This window comes from Passer montanus, unplaced genomic scaffold (assembly GCF_014805655.1).
Source record: "Passer montanus isolate IOZ18808 unplaced genomic scaffold, ASM1480565v1 scaffold37, whole genome shotgun sequence".
Lineage (NCBI taxonomy): Eukaryota > Metazoa > Chordata > Aves > Passeriformes > Passeridae > Passer > Passer montanus.
In genome coordinates this window covers 793,913-806,352 of record NW_024368485.1, presented here as the reverse complement: position 1 = coordinate 806,352, position 12,440 = coordinate 793,913, and the positions used below count along the sequence as shown (strand labels likewise).

Here is a 12,440-nt window from a genome sequence, read left to right as displayed (position 1 = left end):
CAGAGCAGGCCAGGAGGGCAAACCCCAGGCAGTGATGGGCTCTGAAAAAGCTCTGAGCCACCCTGTCTTGAGGCTGAGCAGGGAGCTGGGCTCCAACAGAGGCCACCACACAGACAGAATTCCTCATCAGGCTGTGGCTTCCAGGTATGAGAAGAGTGCTTAGAGTTTTGGTTCTCTTGGAAAAATCTTGCATTAAAGCCAGGCCTCTGGAGGTTAAGTGGATGTACTATAGAGGCTTGGAGCTGTCTCCTATCAAGGTTACAGAAAATTTAGCTTTGGATTCAGTCAAGACTTGAAAGCTCTGAGGCTTGCAATGCAATGTAGAGGTTTGATTCTTCGTAGCCTGGCGATTCACAGAACAATTTATGTCTTTGCAGTGCAAGTGTAAACGTTACTGCTCCCATTTGTGAATGTTTTGCTACTACCCTGAAACTTTTAGTAAGTGGAAAACTTGGATCTCTTTCAGTCCTCACATCCAACCTATTTGTAAGTCTTGCAGATTTTTCAGGATAGCATCCCTAAAAGAGTCTTTCCAGCCTATCCACCCAAACAAAATTCACTTTCTGGGCTCATCACATCATATCCCCATTTCTCATCTCAACAGCCTTTGCTCTCCAAAGATCCATCAACCTCATTGCTGAAAGATGGCTTTTGAATCTGTCATTTGGCCCTTCTGTGGCTCTCAGCCTCCCTACCTTGATTCCTTCTCCTGAGGTGCATCTCTAAGCTCCTTGGCTTTTCTTTCAAGACTGTGATTTATTCTATTCCCATCACTTCTTATTTCAGCACTGAAAGGTCAGCTCCTGCGTATGCTCAAGCATGAGATCAGCCTATATTAAACAGGCTCCTCTGAGCTTTCTCCCTTCTGGGAAGGGTTCCCATCCACAGGAACAAACCTGGAATCTGGAACTGCCTCCTGAGCCGCCCAAATGCTCAAAAACCAAATTCCAGACTTGGTTGGGATGTAGGACACAGGGAGGACAATAACAGACTAGGTGGCATTGTGCTACCTCTGCTTTTCCCTCTCATTACCAGCCCAGCATCTGGTCAATGTTTTGGTCACTTGTGACCACCTGGACTCCTCTGCTGCTTTCCTTGGCTCAGAAAAGCCATTCCAGCAACACAGGGTAGCATGAGAAAACAGAGACCTGAGGAGAGAGGCCAAGTCTTTTCTCCTCAAGATGAGACATAGATGAGGGGCTGCTAATGGAGGAGCTGAGCTACAGTCCTGGCTTCAGACCTTTTGTTTTAACCTGCTGAGCAAGGTGGCTTCCACGAGAGCCAGACAACATCAACTGCTCCCTCCTCTGAGAGCCTGGTTCAGTTTGGAGCTGCTTTTCTAAAAGCTTATCTCGAATATGAACTTTACACAATTTTTTTGTCAGTGATTGTACATCTTGCTCAAAAGCTGTGACACGCACTGTTTGTGTGTGAAGGTGGGAATGTGACATCCAGCTTCTGTTTGCTTTGCAAAAAGATCAAGGTTAGTTCCCACTCCACTAAAAGCACGGAAGGGAAACACAGGATTTGTCAAGCAGAGATAAACTGAATTGAGAACATTTTATACACAAATTCCTAGGAGAAGGTTAAAACAATGGAGCTGGGAGAGTACACTTGTCAAGGCTTTTTCAAACAATCCTTTTTCCCATATTCTTTTAAAATACAACAGTAATTCAGGTGGATAGAGATAAGCCACCGTTCTAAAATCTCTTTCCTTTGTTTCCTTTTCTGGCAGTCCTGGTCTCCACCCCAGCAAGACATTCCTCCCAGGAACCCCAGGGTGGAGGGCTGTCAGCTCTAGGTAAATATGGCTCCAAGGAGAGATAATAATTAACGCCCTCTTCCTGAAGCTGCTTTGGCAATTACAATTCCAAGTGCTCCCCACTCCTGTGACCACATGCCTTGCTTCCAAGGTCTATCTATTAATGGCAGCCCAAGACTATTCAGAGTTGCTGCCCAGGGGTGGGGCAAGGGCAGGATGAGATGCTGGGACTGAAAGGCCGATGCAGAAACGCTCATCTTTCTCCTCCCACTTGGAGGCACTGCCCATCCCTTCTGCTGCTGCCATAACAAGCACCTGCCTGGGCTGTGCACAGTGGCTGTCATCCCACACTCCATCTGCAACAGCACCCAGAGGTGGGAATACCACCCTGGGATTGTTCATTTTGTGTGGGTACCCAGGGCAGTACAAGGTACGAGGTGATGCTGAATTGGCCTCAGTGCAGCTAAGATGATGCTGTACAGGCATGGATTAAAAAAAAAAAAAATAAATTTGGCTCCATTTCAGAGTTCAAAGAAATATTTGAGCCTATGGGCACTGATTCAGGCTCATCTCTAATTATGTCCCAAGTTCAGCCTTTAAAACCAGTTCTTTAGTCTTCAGTAAGGGTCACTTAGAGTTGTTATTACAGTTTCTTGCCAATCTGTTGTTGGATTTTCCACTTGACATTATTAAGGGATTAAGTTGTTTGTCTCATCATCTTTTATCTGTCCTGTTCAGTTTCCTAAAAACAGACTTTAGCCAGACCAGAAAAGATAGGAGGGGGAAAAAAGCCCAGAATTTTCAAGATATAATCATGGTTTTGGATTTGCCATTATTATTGTTTAAATTTATTACTTTGGATATGTAAACTTTGCTGACTCCTTTAATCTGGAATGCATTAAAGAAAGCATTAGGCATTACAACAAGTCATTGGATTACACTGCGCCGATTCAGCTACAGCTGTGGAAGAAATATATAACAGGAGATCCCGTGGAGTTATACATTTCAGACTGAGCTCATCAATTGCCATAGAGAAGACAAAAACAAATGTAGCTGAGCCTGGAAAGAATGTTGCTAAAATTGGAGAAACATTTAATGCGCGTAGCCTAGGGGTGCAATAACTTTGCCTGTAATTTAACAAAACCCACCCACATAAAACATACCAAGAGAGACTACAGATTGGACTTTCTGATCTGCAGTCTGCCAAGAAAGCAAACCTGACTTTTTTCCCCTTCCTGCAGATGCAGGTTTAAACGGTCCCCGCAGAGTGTTAAATATATATTACCCGTAATAGCAGCCCCATTACATTTGGGCACACTGCTAATTCTCCAGCTGGCTGCTCTGTACCTTGCCTGCAGTGGGAGGACACCCCTGGGTAACTAATGGAGCTTGCAGCAGCCAGCAAAGCCAGTCCTATGGTTCACATGGTGAGAAGGAGCCTGCTCACCTCCCCCTCGCTCCCACCCCTTCCTGGAGCCCTGGTCTCCTCTCTTTGGAGAGGTACGCCTGGGCTTGTGCTCAAGTACCCCTTTAATGAAAGTGTTTTGAATGTGTTCAGCTCAAGGGGATAAAAACTATTCCTACGCCTTCCCAAAATGCAGGTCTGCAACCAACAAGGCTCAGTGGTGAGCTGAAGGCCAGCCCTGGCTCCTGATCTTCTCTCCAGGGGCAGGGATCAGAGATTGTTTAGCAAGAAACGAGAGAAAGACACCCAACCCTAAAATGCAGTTTCCAAAAAGCCTCCCTGCAGAACTTTCCATTTATAAACCTCCTGTCTCCCAAGGCTCTGAGGCGCTGGACCTGTGAACAGGCAAACCCCCCCAAGAGGGACTGCATCTCTGGCTCATTAATTCTGCTTAAGGTTGGATGTACCACAAGATGTAACTGGATACATGCAGGAGCGAGCGCGGCGAAAAACGCTCAAGGACCAAACCTGCAGCATGCTCCTGCTAGCTACAACAGCTTTTATCAGCGTTTTATCTGACCCTAACAAAAGGAGCAAATTGTTTAGCAAAGGAAGAGGGTTCTTTGATTCTATCTTGCTGCAGATGAATTGCCCAAGCAAGGGCAAAGGGACAGGAAGCGAAGGGGGAGGAGAAGGAGCTGATGCTGAAGGTAGGTGCTGCCATTGCTTAGCCCTTGCTAAACAGCCCCTTCTGCAAATGCTGATGGGCTGGGAGGAAAGAGTTGCATCATCTCCTTGCCATAGCCATTTGACCAAAATGTTGTGCTGGTTACTCCTGGTGGAGTATTGGTCCTCATTCTGGCTGCAGGGAGTTTTGTGACAGCAAAGACTGCAGGCCCCATGAGACCTCCCTCTGCTTTGCATAGTACAGGAACCCTGTTGTCCAAAATCCCAAGTACAAGGCTTAAAGTCAAGGATGAAACCCTGGGAAAAACTCACATCAATTCAGTGAGGTCCATGCCACAGCAACCCCAGGTGCCAACATCTCTGCAAATCAAGTGTGTGAAGCAAATAGTGAAGAGACAACCTGATTCTGTCCTTTGAATCTAGCTCATTAAAATGTCTGCAGGCATGTCCCTCCTGAGCACATCTATGTCTTTCACAGAGACGAGGGATGCTTTACTATTACTTAAAACCACAACAGTGCAGAATGCTAATGAAGTTCCTGTTGTGTAGCACTGATCAGATACTACACTGTACTGCTTACAAGAAGTAGTTGTAAGTGCTAAGCACTTGTTGTTTTACCCCCTAGTTCTCCTTCCAAAAGCAGTCCTTGTGTTTTGACCAGCAATAAATCTTACGTCTAAAAGAAGAATTTAATTCCTTCTACTGGCTTGTCCCTTTTCCCATGTCATTAATGAAAAGAACTTTCTTTACTACAAAAAAAAAAAAAAAGAAAAATCACTTCTTTCTTTTCATGGCTGGAATGTACGAAAAGACTGAAATAAATATCGAGAGAGGGAAGAGTCTAACATGGGTCTTAGCAGCCTGCAGCAGCTCCTGGCTCCAGTATTACCCATCCCTGGGAAATTAAGGTCAGAATCCACCCTGCAAACGCATCCCGTGGCTGACAGCAGCGATGAGGATCTCTACAGGCACACAGCTGTGACAGCAGCTCTGGGCTCAACTCCCACCGTGCCTGGGGAAGCAGGACCTGCAGCCTGCATTTTCCAAAGGCTTCCACCAATCCCCAGTGCATGCACCCAGACTGAAACTTGCAGCTGGAGACCCTACATTTCTGAATGTGCCTGCACCAAGCCATGCTGAAAGGCACTGCTGGATGATCATCCTGTTACAGAGCAAGTTGAATTTTGCTGCCTAAACACTGATTTAAAAGCCAATCACAGGCACTTGCTTTTGAGGCTGGTAGACCTCAGACTGAATCAGCTTTCTGAACTACTTGGAGCCATTGCGCAGGCTATGCATGACCTGGGTTTTTACGTGTAGGAATAAAAATGAAATTCCAATAAATTTTATAGTAGACATTCAGAAACAGATTCCTCTGTCTTAAAGCAAACTCTTGGGCTAGTTGTCAAGATCCCATTAGCGTAAGAGAGAAGAAAGCTACGTTAGGAGAACCTTAGGATGCCTGAGGAGACACCCAGCAAGGCTAAGCAAGAGGAATGCCATAAAAGAGCCATTTCAAGTGACACAGCAAGCGTGGAAGCCACCATTCCCCAAAAAGTCACATGTAAGAAAAGGGATTAGGCTGCAAAGCTACTCAGTGATTTGAAAATGTTAACATTTAGTTTTCACTGTCTGTTAAATATTAACATATCTTTCTTAGAAAGCTTGGCTGGGCTTCGTTGGAAGAAAGCAGGTCAAATTTACTGCACTACAGGTATAAACAAAATAATCTCTAACCATTACAGAAGACTAATCTTAGCTGAAGCGACACTTAATGTCATACACAGACGCCATTATTTCAGTAGTGAGCTAGAACAGAATTACATGTACAGAAAACATTAGCTCAGCAGTGGCTTTCAGCCATCACATGGCACGTGAGAACTCAGTGCTGCACTAATATTTTCTTCACATGCAAATCTGTCCTAACACATTATAGAAATAATATGGAAAACATGAGACAGGTGCTGACTACAGTTTGGGTTTTGTCATTGCAAGCCTCTAAAAATGTGAAGACAAAACTCTGAAGTTTCCACTGATCCATGAAATTCACCCTGCGGACATTCAGTTTTCCATCCAAGGGACCCCAACAGGCAAGCTCCTGACATCCTGCAATTCCCACCAGAAGAGGTGGAAATCTGGCTCTTTCCAGAGCTGGGGACCCTAAGGATGATGGGTCTAATGTTTGTTCTTCCTGCACCTCAGTAGTGTGGGGAGAGATTTATTTTGCTACTTTCATGAATGCTTTCAGCATGAAATTTCTTTTGAGAAACAAAATATGCAAGAGACAGCAGCTGTGCCAGCAAGTAAGTCCCTCCATGAAAAGGATCTATGTGCCATGTAATTCCTGCCCTGTCAATAATGGAGAATGTGCACGGAGAACAAACTTTTCCCAATGAGCTGAAAACAGACTGAAGTAGCACCATATGTCTCTCACTGGGTTACAGCAGCATCTTCACTTGGCCTCTGTGGGTGGGAGCCCATAAAAAAGCTGCTTATTCCCTGAGCAGGTCACGTGAGTAGGTAGAGGATTAGCTGTGGAATAGGGAGTGATGCTTTGTGGAGTCCCTGGAGTGCACAGCCTCCATCCACAAAGAGCCTGGAGCTCTGCCCAGCCCTCCAAGCTCCGGGGTGTGCTCATCTCATCCCAGCAGGTAGAACAGGCTGTGCTGTTCTGAAAGGGGAAACACACAGGTGCCCACCTCATTCCCCTCTCCCCCCAGGTCTTCCTGCAGCAGGGAGACTCCATCCCTTGGCAGCTTACCAGGTGTGCTGAGCATCTTCCCTTGCAATGATGTGCATTACTAAAAGAGCAGTCGCTCTTCTGAGTCAGCCAGCAGGGCCCTAATACACCAGACATTATATTGATACTAAATCAGAGATACCACTCACAAGCTCATAAGCTTGGGAGCTTTTAAGACAAACACAGTAGGAGTAGGAGTAAGGAGTGAAACACATAAACACAGTTGGCATAAAGATATATATTCACAGGGCTTGCATGTATCACCATAGCCATGTGGTCATGGTTTCTGTTACACGGAGACTTCCTGATCACAGCGACAGCTTGGAAAGGGAACGAAAGCATATTTAATTTGATTGATTTTTATAGGAACAAATCAGGACTCCTGTTGTCAGCTTATGCCTTGGAACATCTCAAAGAGAAATAAGCAAAGGTCCCAGAGGCCCTTGGCTGACACTAGCCCTATCTAAACTTGGCTCCTTTCAGGACTGCATTAACAGCCATTGTGAGTCAAACAAATAAATCAATTAAAAGAATGCCTGTCATCAGCACTGCCGTTAGCTTTTTCCAAAAATTCTTCCATTTCGCACAGGTTAATGGAAGTCTCTTATTCTGAGAAATCTACTCAGCCTGCTGAAAGGAGCAGAAGTTTCACAGAGTACCAAGTCCCTTGATTACTATTCTGCTGTACATCCTTGCATTTCCACAGCAGCTGTAGGAAAGCCAGGAAGAGGAACACTGCAGTGTCTTGTACTGTTTTTCCAGGAAGGGGTTCCTTTCCCCCTCAACATGTCATTTTTCTATAGTACGTGCTTGCTTGCACAGCTTCTGCCTCTCCCCCCACTTGTCTGTTGCTTTGTCTCCAGTTTTGGAGAAGCTGACAAACTGGGGAATTTAGGTCAGTGACAAGGACTCACTAATGACCAGCTTTGGAATATCTTTTGCTTAAGGGGCGCAGCCAGTTTCCAAGAGCGGGACAAGTCTCCTGCTGCAGAGTCCATCCTGGTTGTCAGCTCTTCCTTGGGAAGAGCCAACAGAGCCCCCAGAATGGCAAAACTCATACACTGCTGCTTTTCCAGTCGAGAAGTCAGTGGGAGTCACAGCTAGAACGTATTTTAGGCATGAAATCTCCTCAGCAGACTGGGCTGCCATTTCAGGCTACCTGTGCCACTCAGAACCTGGGGCAAAGGAGCACCTTCTCCCTTCCCTACACACCCAACCCGTGTGATGAGCCAGGAGGGCAGAAATTCTCCCTCTCAGCACGAGACAGCGATGGAGGCAGGTGCCTTCCCACAGTCACTGCCTCAGGGGGTTGGTGAGCAGAGACCTCAGGTCAGCTCCTTCCCCAAAGTGCCCGTGCTGGTCACAGGGGGTGTGCAGGGAGTGCTCCCCTGCAGCATTTCCAAACCACAGTGTCCCCATCCCAGCACGCTGCCTGGACAGCCCGTCCCTCCCACACAGCCCCAGAAGTGCAGTCGCTCGAGTGTCTCTGAAACCTTGCAAGCATCAATAAACAAGCGTGGGGTTTCTCCGGCAGCAGCCCACAGCCCGGGGAAAGCCACAGCTGCAAAAGCCCTTACGTGGAAGTTTACTCAGACCTTAAGTGGATTTGCAACTAAACAGCAAAACGTCACGTTGCCCCTGCTGTCACTGCACTTCACAAGTCTGCAACCACCGTGGCAGGGTCACTGTTCCCCGGTGCTGTGCAGCCCACTGAGCACCAGGGCACTCCAGGGACAGGGAAAGCACTGAGCAAACTGTTTCAACAAACAGACACAGAGCCCGCTTCACCCGCAGAGCTGCTCCAGGTCACAGCGTCCAAAAGTGTGGCCACAATACCTCCTTCCCTTTCACTTGGCAGCATAATTTTCTTACTGGCCAACTCTCAGGGTTGAGCACAAACAAAGTTTCCTACCTGCAGTACAAATGGAGGACGAGTCCATGACAGCCGGAGGGATCTGCCTGTTTCCCCGGGATGTCAGGAGGAACTACAATAGACCGCCGGACATCCCTAACAGATTTGCTAAACCAGAAAGCCTCCAAAAAGGAAGGGCAGAAGCAGGCCTGCTGTTTATCAAATCTGTAAACATGCTGTGTGAGATGTGCAGCACAGACTGTCTCTGCAGCAGGAACGGCTTTCCTGCCACTCCTCGTTACCTCTCCTCCAGGTACAAGAGTGCCAGCAGTGCCCAGAGCAGACAGGCAGGGCTCTCTGCCTGCCCTGCCTTTATCTCCTCAACCCACAGGCACCCAGGGGCACCTTGTTGGTTTCTCTCGGCCGAGATCTCCCAGGATTTGATTAAAAGCAGGAGTTGTGGAGAGAGCTTCTCACACATTCTCCTCATTTCCAGACCGTGTGCGTTGCTGAAAGGAAACAGTGAGTTCATGAAAACAAATGAGTGTGCAACCTGACACTGCTTCAGTAGCTGCCTTCTGCTGTCGTTATGGATTTACAAGATACTGCCAACCAGTACACAAAGCTGGGTGTTATTTATACCAAATCAATTTTGAATTACTGGGCATTTGCACATGATCCTGCTGAGAAGTTGACTATAACCTGCCAAAGTCAGTGATCAGCCCTGCATGGGACCCGTGGAGCCCAGTGGAAAGTATCATTGTAAATTACCCTTACTGCCTCTGCTGAGACTCCAGCACTGAAACACAAAATCAAGTGCACCTCCTTAGGCTGCCTGACACATTCTGGACCACATCTTCATCTCGTTTGGCCTGAGTGGTCCCATGGAGCCCAGCAGTTACTCTGATCTTAGAGCTGATCTGAGCTTGCTCTCATCCAGAGCTTTTAGCAGCACAAATGAGCCCTGCCTGTGCACTGCTGAGCCACCGGCCTGGCTGAGCTCACTGGAGGCCACGGGAGGTTGTGCACAGTCGGCTTGAGGCTCCAGGAAGCTTTCCACAGGAGCACCAGGCATGCTTTTACCCATCAATGAACTGTTTTCAGCAGCAAATCTGTTCCTGGCACTAGGAACAGTCATTAGCGCAGAGAATGGAGCAGAGATTACTACAGCTCTGCACATAAAACCAGCAGTTTAATCAGCAGAGGGATTGTAGCAGCTCCCAAAGGGAACAGGCTGATTCATCAGTTGAGAGCCCCAAAATACAAAACTGTCTGCAAACACGATGAACTGCAGGCTCATAACTTTGTTAACTGCTTTTGCTCAGCTGCTGCTCCATCCTGAGCAGAACCAAGCCTGGATTCTTGGAATAGGACAAAAGGAGTACAAAAGAAAAGAAAAGATACTTATTTCAGCCTGCTGAGTGTTTTACAAACCACAGTCTCAGTTCTTCCAAGTTTGATGCCTTCACTTAGATGTTTCCCTGCACTAGTTTTCCTTGTGTCATTGCATTTAGCAGGAGTTTCACTACCAGTGTCTACAGGAAATTAAACATAGTAAAATACATCACTGAAGTTCATAAGCCTTTGTTAAACTCTTCAAACTAAGGAACCACTGGGTTGTCCTGCATGTTTCATGGTTTGTCAGTGGGAGGCTCCAGTGCTGGGCTCAAATCAATGTAATGTCTCAGAGCTGGATGATAGCAGAGACCATGTGCTGGCTGGAGAACCTCGTGATGGGTGCCCTGCACTGGGTTAAAGTGGTTCAAAGCCCTCTGGACTACTGGTGTGACAGCTCAGAGCAAAGCAGGCTCTGTGTGGTGCACTCACACATGCAATGAACTCCCCCAGTGACACCACAAACCCCATGACTGTCTCATGCCTTTGGAGAATGCCTCAGAGCTCTCCTCTCTGAGGAGACCTTTCTTCTCCTAAGGGCAACACAACACTGATGATTTCTCTCGCCTTAAGCCTCACAACCAGCTCCACAACAAAGATCCTGAAACAAATGAACTTAATATAAATACCTAATAAAAATACGCGTACCTAAAATATAAGATATCCCACAACCAAGAAGTATTATTCAAAAGGGGAATTACCAGAAATTCCAGAGCATTTTGCTTCTGTGTGAAAGACACAGAGACATCGTGGTGATGGGCATCACTGTAAACCTGAACAGACAGTGGGCCCACACAGTTTCAGCTCCAGGGAGGAAATAAATTCTCCCTCAGGCTCATGTAAACCATGGGAAACCTCCAGCACCCAGGGAAGCTGTGCTGAGGAAAAACTGAAGCTCGTAACCACATGTCAGCAGAAGGCTGCAGTCCACGGATGTATTTTAAGCATGCTGGCAGGCAGCTTTGCAGCACCAGGGAAGCTCTGCAAGGACTGTGCACAATGAAACAGGCACCAGTACTCTCTCCTGAGAGGATTTTCCGGCCAGGAACCCCTCTTGTAAGTCTGAAAGCTTTTCATGTGAGGGAAAGCAAGCAAGTGTAAAGTTTCTCTGCAGAACTCTGCTGCAACACACCTGCCACAGAGGTGCAGCTGTGCCCTGGAGCAGGGATGCCACAACCCTTCACCCCACCTCCGCAGGGCTGCTGCAAGACTCACCACTCGGGGTTTCTGCTGGTCCAGGGTCTGCAGGAAGGCGGGGGTCTGGTCCAGGGTGCGCTCGGGGTCACTGGAGATGTCCTCCTCGGACTCCTCCCAGGACGAGGAGAAGCCAGTGGAAGACGCAGAGGATGATGAGAGCTTCCGGACGGGCAGGCTGCCAGGGGGCACGGCGCCCGCCTCCTCCTCCGGGCCCCCCAGGTCTGTGACAATGACGGCAGGGATGCTCCCACCCATGGCCGGGTGCTGGCCCTTCGGTCCCGTGGGAACCACCACCACCTCCTCCTGCCGTGGCGCCGGCCCCGACTGCTCCAGGGGGCTGCTGCTCTCTGCCAGCTCCACCATGGGCACTGGCCTCCTGGAGGGCTCTGCAGCGCTCACACAAACCTGCCCCCCACCCGCATCGGGGGCCTCGCTCTCTCCGTAGGCTCTCGGCCGCGGTCCAGCTCCAAGTCCCACCGCCGGTGCCGCGGGGCTGGCCGGACGGGGCCGGGCCAGCCGGGGGCTCCGGGGCGGCTGGGCAGCCGAGCTGTGCGCCTGGATGTGCGCCTCGAAGAGCCCCACTTTCTGGTTCACCTGCACGTTGTGCAGCTCCCGCTGAAGCTGCCGCGCCATGGGCTGTCCCTCCTCACCGCGGCTGCCCCGCCGGGCCCCGGGGCTGCCCGGCTGCCGCAGGGGCTCCTCGGGCAGCGGGAAGAGGAAAGCGGGGCCGCAGCGCGGCGAGCGGGGCGGCACGGGCGCCGGGCTGAAGACGGGGAGCGAGCGGCAGCCGCCGGGCGTCTCCGGGCCCCGGGGCAGCACTTGTCCGGGAGGAGGCGGCGTCTTGCTCCCGCCGCTTGTCACCTCGCTGTTGCTATTCATCATCACCAAGCTATTGAGCGCATAGCAGTACACGGCCATAGTAGTCAGCCGCGGAGCACTGGGGGGCCGTCGCCACTGCCGCCTCGGCTCTGCTCAGGCTCTGCGGGGCTGCCCGGGCTCCCTCCGCGGCGGGACCAGCAGCATCGCCAGCAGGAACACGGCGAGCGGGGCTGCACCTGGCCCGCAGCTCCATAAAACGGGACGGCTGAGGAGAGAGAAGCAGTGAGAGTAGCGCCGTGCCCGCCCTTAGCTCGCCGTCCAGCTGGGCACACAGCGTGCCGGACTCTTCCCTTGCTGCGTGCCCCTCCCACCTGCATGCACCCCCAGTGTCAGCCCTGGGGACACGGGCCAGCCGGGAGAACGATCTGAGTGAAAGGGAAGTCGGGTTTGCGGCTGTTTCCCCTCTTCCCTGCCCCCGCTCCAGGTTGCCTGTCGGCACAGCTGCAGCAGCAGTGTCCGAGAGGACACACAGCCAGCAGCCATTCCCACAACAGAGTAAGAGCATTATGGTTAAATGATTAGT

General features: G+C 49.6%; 1 protein-coding gene across 1 annotated transcript in view; it reads right to left on the bottom strand.

The window, feature by feature from the left end:
• ITPKB (inositol-trisphosphate 3-kinase B) overlaps positions 1-12,161 on the bottom strand; it is a 65,247-nt gene extending 53,086 nt beyond the window's left edge. Inside the window, exon 1 of the mRNA XM_039717019.1 lies at positions 11,057-12,161. Within this exon, the coding sequence (XP_039572953.1) occupies positions 11,057-11,956 (900 nt within the window). The 5' untranslated portion in view covers positions 11,957-12,161. The remainder of the gene's footprint in view (positions 1-11,056) is intronic.
• Between the last annotated feature and the right edge of the window lie 279 nt (positions 12,162-12,440).